Below are 8,862 nucleotides of genomic sequence, written 5' to 3'. Positions count from 1 at the left end.
AATCAGATCTTTTACCAAGAGTTGTCACCTGATGTATATTATAGATTAAATCAGACTTTTACCATGAGTTGTCACCTGATGTATATTATAGATTAAATCAGACCTTTACCAAGAGTTGTCATATGATGTATATTATAGATTAAATCTCTTTACCAAGAGTTGTCACCTGATGTATATAATAGGTTAAATCAGACCTTTACCAAGAGTTGTCACCTGATGTATATTATAGGTTAAATCAGACCTTTACCATGAGTTGTCACCTGATGTATATTATAGATGAAATCAGACTTTTACCAAGAGTTGTTATCTGATGTATATTATAGGTTAAATCAGACCTTTACCATGAGTTGTCACCTGATGTATATAATAGGTTAAATCAGATCTTTACCAAGAGTTGTCACCTGATGTATATAATAGGTTAAATCAGACCTTTACCAAGAGTTGCCATCTAATGTATATTATAGGTTAAATCAGATCTTTACCAAGAGTTGTCACCTGATGTATATTACAGGTTAAATCAGACTTTTACCAAGAGTTGTTATCTGATGTATATTACAGGTTAAATCAGACCTTTACCAAGAGTTGTCATCTGATGCATGTTATAAGTTAGATTTTCGCGTATTTAGCCCATTTGGACATTTTCAATGAGAAATGTTTGATGTTTTCTTTTCGATGTAACCAGCGTCCTTTAAATCTATATAAGGTGTTTGATTCTAGGATAAAGTATCCGGGTGGAAATGATGAATAACCTACTTGAGGTATCTTATGTCCAGTACAAATATTATTATTAATAAACACCGTGTATCAATTTACTGTATGTAAATCACTTCACACCTGGATTTCAATACATCAAAGACGCCACCAGGTGAGAGTCTCTGATTGACAGGCGATAAACAATAGGTTGATAAAATAGATACAATTAAAATATTTTTACTATTTTCTTACAAAATATCATTTTATTTATCTACAATCTCAGACCTAGTGTCACTCTTTATAGAAATATTTTGATATCGCCTGAGGCATTCTCCAAATATCAATATTGAATCTGGTAGACAAAATCTTAGTATTTCTTAAACAGAAATGTTATCCAGCATGAATAAAGATTAATACCTACATGGTGCGATTATTCATCACCAACTACACCATGGGTAAAACCGGATATATGTTACAGTAAATCTCTGTAACCAATGATGACATGACATGAAATTTACTGAAATTTCATATTATCCCTGTATGACTCAGGGAAATCCGGTTCCCTAGCTATAGGGGAGCAAGGCAATATACCCGCAGATACATTTGATATCTCATCTACCAGTGCTTTAGATCAAAATTCCACTCGAACTACTTCCATCTACCAGTCCTTTTCTGCAACATTCCACAGATCCACTCGAAATATTCCCATCTACCAATGCTTCACATCAAAATTTCACAAATCTGCCAGAATTACTGTAACACCTCCACGGATTTTAGTAAACACCTTAGAAGAACCATTAGTTAGATGTAAATTAAGAACATCCTGTTTCCCTGCACACAGTTCTTATCTTTCAGTCTGCATCTGGTCGACAAGAATTTACCAAATGCAACTGTACTGTACGGTGGCTCACATACATTTTCCACTTTTTATTCTGAAAGTAAAAATTAATTTTCACCTAGGTGAAAATTAATTTTTGAATTAAAAACTTTAATTTTCACCTAGGTGATAAGTATTTAGAATTATCACCTAATTTTCACCTAGGTGAAAATAATTATCACCAGTTTTTAATAAAAAATTACAGGATTTATCACCTAAAGGTGAAAATTAATGTTTTTAATTCAAAATTAAAAGTGAAATATGTCGTATGTGAGCCACCGTATTAATGAGTCCAAGTAAAGTCAAACCAACCACTGCAAGTGCTTTAAAGCAAAGATAAAGTGTACTTTGCGGTGTCATGGAAGCTTAAAATGTTCCAATGAATAATTGATTTATCAGCAATATTGCTATATTCTACGTGTCAAGATATCAGTAACTAAAAATAATTACCGTGAATAAATCATATCATTGTAAATAATATCATTAATTTCAACGGGAATTTCATGAAATTACTATCAGGTAATTCAGTGATTTCGTGAAATCATTTGATGTTACAGTAAATTTATGTTCGAAGTTCTTGGGTGAAATTGGGAACTTACTTAAAATTACAGGGATTTTATGTAATATATATATACATATACCGTTATTTGCGAGAGTTGATGTACAACAATTACAATCAATCCAAAAAATTAGTGTATCCATCGGCCACAAAAATTGGCCGGCCACTGAAGTAATGACGAAGTGTCAATTGGATATTTTCGTTCATGAGATTATAAACATAAACATAATGAACATGATGACCATTATTGTTCTCTTGGTAAACCTAATGTTAATCCATTAAATTTATTTAGATATTTACTTGATAAAAGATAGCTTGCGAGGCAAGGGCAGTAAATCAAAAACCGTTAATCGAAAATGCGTCAAGTTAGAACTTGTCCGAGATCTTATTAATTTCAGTAATCACACCAAGTTTCATCAGAATCGGTTGAAATCTGTAGCTTCAATCCTGCTCATGAACTATTTTTAACAAATTTCGACACGTTTTTACAAAGTCAAGGGCAATAACTCAAAAACCATTCTTCGAAAATGCGTCAAGTTAGAACTTGTCCGAGATCTTCTAAATTCCAATGATCAAACCAAGTTTCATTAGAATCGGTTGAAATCTGTAGCTTCAATCCTGCTCACAAACTATTTTTAACAAATTTCGACGCGTTTTTACAAAGTCAAGGGCAATAACTCAAAAACCATTCTTCGAAAATGCGTCAAGTTAGAACTTGTCCGAGATCTTCTAAATTCCAATGATCAAACCAAGTTTCATTAGAATCGGTTGAAATCTGTAGCTTCAATCCTGCTCACGAACTATTTTTAACAAATTTCGACGCGTTTTCAAGTCAAGGGCAATAACTAAAAAAACGTTCATCGAAAATGCGTCAAGATGTTGATGTAGATGACGACTAGGCATTTGTCAGATATTCTTGGACAATTATCTAAATCAGTGTCCAATAACCATATCATTCTATTTGTGTCAATTCTGTGTGTTTACTTTGTTATAGCTCCTTGGTTAGAACTTAGTAATTTTTGAAAGTCAAGCAACAAAAATGGTCTCGTCCATTTGGGGTTAGTGCTCTTGGTTTCACTAAAGCTTTACAATACACATGGTAGATACTGGTGGTAAACTCAAGAAGAATCTACTCACTGCAGTTGAAAATTCTTTACATTTTTCACCTCCGATATGTCAAGAAATGATGTCTGAAATCGGACATTACTGTGCCTAGACTGGTCTAGTCTAATTTTTACAATGACTTCAGATGTTGAATATGTCATTTTATTCGACAAAGCGAAAAGGCTGGATCATGGCTTTCAATAACATGTTATATTAAAAATACATTTATTTTCACACCAACTAATAATAATAAAATATAATTGGCAATGCAATTTTTGAACGGCAACAATGTAATCTCATCTCTTAGATAAATCTTACTAATGAAAGCTGGAATTTGATCTTGATTTAATATACAAAAATGAAACAAAACTTGTGGTGAAATATTTTGTTTTAAACAAGACAACTGAAGGTAATCTAAAATAATACCTGATTACACCTTGCTACACAATGATGGGACTGATTCTTGGGGCATGATATTCTTAATCTTATGTGGACAAAGTGGGACTACAGTTGTGAGCAAGAACGCCTACAATTGACTCATTTAAGTTCAATTGGTTACAAATATTTCACAAAAACAATTACAGCTGTATACTTTTCTAAAAGCGCATCCTATTCAAATGTGATTTTTCATGTTTTTTGCATGAAAATGTTTTTTAGAGAAAGGCTGGTAATAACTTTGTGTAGTTTTACTTTCAACTGCCAAGAGTCCAATATTTGATTTTAAAGGCAATGGTATTGCCAATTTTGCTTGCATCACAAAATCATGTTTATACCTAGGCTTCTGATTTTAATGAGAATTTTGTTCTTTCTAAAAGATGGACACTGTGATACAGAACGTAAACCATAATTCAAATTAACAAAAATATGGATAGATTATCCTTTTACCTTCAATTTTTATCAAAAATGAACAAAGGCTCAGTTAAACTATTGTTATAATTTTTGTTTGTATAATTATAATCAATATCTGAGAAATAAACATGACAATATTTGACAGATAATTTGTCTGATATTTGTATCATGATAAAAGCATGTCATGTAATATTGTTCAGTTAAGTATCATATCCTTATTTTATATCATATGATATGTTTGAGATAAAAAAAAAAAAATCAAAACAATGCAACTGCAACAAATAAATAGTTATAAACACAAACAATCAATACAAATTTTGATTACATAACAAAAAAATAGTTGATAAAATTGGAGGTCTAATTCAATTAAAATAAAAATGATTAAATCTCAGGATAATGAGATTGTGTTAATATCGCTATTAAAATTGTTTAACTTTTTGGATAGAAATAATGATTAAAACACTATATAAAATTTTAAAGTGTGGTTTTATTAATTTTTTCTTTTAAAAACAACAACAAATACAACCCATGTCAAAAAATGCCTCAATAACTACCAAAGATGAAAATAAACAATACACGTCACTGAACACTTTAACCTTTCACCTACTTATAGTTTACGAATTGACATTTCATTCTATTCTTTCCTCTATTCACTGAATAAGAAAAAGAATAACCTATTTAACTTTTTCTGCAGTGTTATGCAATAATACATTTGAATGGAAAATTTGGTACAATAATCGTAATGCAACCAAGGACAAGATTATTAAAGCTGAAGCAAGTTTTATGGTTAATCCAAATGTAAGCAAAAAATACAACATGAAGAATCATTGAATATCTTCTATTAGTGTATGCTTTAAATTATGTAATTAAAATTAAAATATTAAAACTTGTAAATGAAATTCAAAAGATAAAGTTATAATAATTAGTAAAACATAGATCTGTGTTCTGTTTAAAAAAGGAGAAAAACCAAACAGATTCAAATAAACTTTGTTCAAAATTCAAATTATGAGATTCATATTCAATTAGAACATATATGCACTTCAAACAAATAAGACTGAAATAAAATGAAAAAAAAAAAAACATGGGCATCTTTTTAAGCAATCCATTTGTAACTTTGAAAGATGTTAGAAAACATTTTCATTACATGAGGATCATATTTTTATGTGGAATGAATTTTAGAAAATATAAATTAAATAATCAAATGAAACTTGCTGAAATAAATTGAGCTATAAAATAAATTGAACCATGAAATAAAGTTTCCTTTCTTTTAACCTCTTCATTTTCCCATTTAATTATAATTATTTTAACAGTTAAAAGTTCAAGGTCTTTGGAACTTCCCAAGGTACATTACTTCTTCCAAAATGTCCATAGCATGCTGTCTTGAAATATATTGGTTTACGAAGATCTAACTCTCTGAAACAATACAGAGTAGATCATTTATTGTAACAAGTCACCATGGATAACAAAATGATTAGTTCACTAATACAATTTTACATTACAAAAAATTACAGCAATTTAGAGTGCTATATTCCTTTATAACAACATGTTACTTATTTGTTATAAATTGTTGTACTTACTTAACAATTTGAGCTGGACGAAGATCAAAATTAGACTGTAATATCTGAAGCAATTCAGAATTTGATATGGTACCAGTTCCATAAGTATTAATACTTAAACTAACAGGCTCAGTAATTCCAATTGAATATGATACCTGTAAATGTAAATTTTCATATTCAAAACCTTTCTTACAATAAAATTTGAAAAGTAATTTTCTGGATGGTATATTATTTTGATGATATTCTAATGTGTCCACCTGTTTTTCCAACATTTCATACTGTCAGGATAATATCCTGCTTTGAAGACCTCTTCAACATTTTATTAGATAGAGAAAGAACTGAACCACTTATATTCACCTGTATCAGGACCTGTTTACACAAACCAGCTTTTACTAGAGATTTGGCCATCCATCGTGCCGCATATGAAGCACATCTATCAATCTTGGTACCATCCTTACCAGACAGTGCCCCACCCCCATTAGCTCCCCACCCTCCATAGGAATCAACAATAATCTTTCTTCCTGTCAAACCAGCATCACTCTAAATATTAATAAGAAAAGTAATATGATACATTATTACTGCAATGTTTTTCAATGGATAATTGGTAAAGGGGAGAGAACTCTAGTTAGAACAAAAATATTTTGTAATCCTCAGGTAATTTGCCAAAGAATATTTTCCTAAAAGTTCTAGTAATATAGGTTAATGAAACAGTCAACAATATGCGGTAATAGAAAAATTTTCAATTCAAAACCAATTTCGTCTATTACCATCTTTAACATGGACTAAAATTTCCACAGGACTTAATATTTACCTGTGGTCCACCAATAATAAATCTACCAGAAGGTTGAATATGGTAAACTGTTTGATCATCAAGATATTTAGCTGGTATTACAGTATTAATCACTTTATTCTGTAATTCTTGACGTAATGTGTCCAAGGTAACATGTTCATCATGTTGCAGAGATATAACTACAGTATGGACACGAACTGGAACCATGGAGTTATTTTCTTTATAATACTCTACTGTCACCTACATAATGTGACACAAATATGACAATCATAAGTGTAGAATATACCAGTTTGGTGCTTACACAAGAAACTATGTATATTGTATATCTAAAATATCTTTATCAGATCAACTGTATTCTAATCGAATAAAACAAGTATGAGAAATGAAATTGATATAAGGGATATAATATAATTCCCTTTCACCCTTTTGAAATTGAGGAATTATTTCAAAGCTCCATTAAGTTATAATTCTGTGACAAACAGAAACAGGGACGTAAATATGTATGCATCAATGAGTGTACCTGAGTTTTAGAATCGGGTCTAGCCCATGCTAATACACCATCTCGTCTAAGTTGAGCAATTTTTGCATTAAGTTGATGCGAAAGGACAACTGTCAATGGCATACATTCTTCTGTTTCATCTGTAGCATAACCAAACATTAAACCCTGAAAAAGTGTCAAAGGTGATTGATTCATAAGATAAATATACATAAAAAAAATAACATAACTTGCATACCTTTGCTTTTAATCAGAGCTTTATTTTCATTCAAGTGCACATGCCTCATTTTAATTGAATTATTCAGTAGGTAACGCTCTATAAAAAAACACTAGATGAAAATCAACTTCATTTTCTGAATTGAAATATAATGTCTCAATTACTGAGTACAAATGGAACACCATTTTCTTATCAAATATAAACTCACCTGATCACTGGCTGTGGTATTTCCTTCATCCTTTTTTTGTGAATCCCCACGATGATTTTCATTTACTGATACTAACACATTACATGTCTTATAGTCAAATCCTATTAAAAAATAATATAACATATATATCAACACATAATATAATTATCTTACTGTTAGTGGTGTTTCTATCCAAGAAAAGAGCCTTTGGCCCTTCAAATTTTTTTACTTTACACAAATAAACTTTTTTCAAACATGTGATTCTTACCCATTTCAGAACTGGTGTAACCAATATGTTTAACTGTATCTCTCACAACTTTCTGGTAGTCAATAACAGCATTTGATATAAAGTCACCCATAACAAATATCATGCCAGTCTTAGTTAAACACTCACAGTTAATCTGAGAGTAAGGATCTTGTTGTAGACAGGCATCTAGTATAGCATCACTCACTTGATCACATAACTTATCTACAAAATATCATCTTTACTGTTACTATGTTAGAGTCAAATTACTTAAATAATCTTAGAACACATACAAATTCTTATCATTACCACATATAATAGACATCATCTTGTTACTTACGTTAGATAAAATTATTGTAGAACACCTGAAAACAGACATTTGGCATTTTCATGGGCAAGGAATAGTGTTGAAACGGTTAGTGAATTTTACGAACCGGGTAATTGTCGGTTAATAAAAAGTAATACGATCTTTATAACTGTTTTATTCTAAGCAACTCGTACCCGATTGAAATAATAAAAATAATAACAAATCTTACTCTCTTTTTACTTCTTATAAAATTGATGGTTAACCGATTATCTCAAATCAGACCCGGTTACCTGTGAAATACTACCCGAAATCCGTTAACTGGTTAACAGTTTCAACATTAGCAAGGAATGAACAATTCCATAATTCATAAAGCTGTCTTAATTTCATGATTAGAAATGAACCAAACACTATACATTATATGTTAGACATTATAACAAGACAAATTGCATGCAGTTGAAAATTTAATTTTGAATTTTAATGAAATGAGAGAAAAGCTAAATTTTGTAGGATAGTAGCCTTGTCAACATTAATAAATTAATGTTGAATTCCGCTGTCAAAATTTTTACTGTGTGATTTAGGCTATACCTATTGTTAGTGTAGCGATAAACGAACACAACAGCGTTCCAGTTTAAACTAGCCCTGCCAACTTATATTGGAAACAAATATGCCAGTCCAACCAAGTAGCCTAAACCCATCATCACTTGACAATGCAATAAATCTATTGAAGGTATACCCGTTTATCAGCAAACTCACCTGGATGGCCCTCTCCCACAGATTCTGACGTAAACAAAAATGTATCTGGATGGTGTTTTTCCATTGTAAATATTAAGTAGTATGTTTTTTAAAGTAAATAAAATAAGAAGGAAATAATCCTTGGCTTACAAGTCACCGGTAGATATCACGTGATCTGTATACAAAACGTGTCTCATAAACATTAGAAAGTTGAACAGGGGAGGTAATTAGTCTATTGCTTCAAACTACAG

At 30.7% G+C, this 8,862-nt stretch overlaps 1 protein-coding gene across 1 annotated transcript; it reads right to left on the bottom strand.

Annotated features, from left to right (window-relative positions):
* Nucleotides 1-4,922: 4,922 nt before the first annotated feature.
* LOTGIDRAFT_226189 (hypothetical protein) lies at nt 4,923-8,696 on the bottom strand (the record flags this gene model as incomplete). The annotated part of the gene is made up of 8 exons (XM_009051452.1): nt 4,923-5,495; nt 5,660-5,793; nt 5,996-6,178; nt 6,450-6,668; nt 6,949-7,092; nt 7,350-7,450; nt 7,597-7,797; nt 8,633-8,696. The coding sequence occupies 8 exons, from the start codon at nt 8,694-8,696 to the stop codon at nt 5,393-5,395; spliced, it is 1,149 nt and encodes a 382-aa protein (XP_009049700.1). The 3' UTR covers nt 4,923-5,392.
* Between the last annotated feature and the right edge of the window lie 166 nt (nt 8,697-8,862).

This window comes from Lottia gigantea, assembly GCF_000327385.1.
Source record: "Lottia gigantea unplaced genomic scaffold LOTGIsca_168, whole genome shotgun sequence".
NCBI classification, from domain to species: domain Eukaryota; kingdom Metazoa; phylum Mollusca; class Gastropoda; family Lottiidae; genus Lottia; species Lottia gigantea.
The sequence above is the reverse complement of the archived record's forward strand: the minus strand, read 5'-3'. Positions and strand labels throughout refer to the sequence as shown.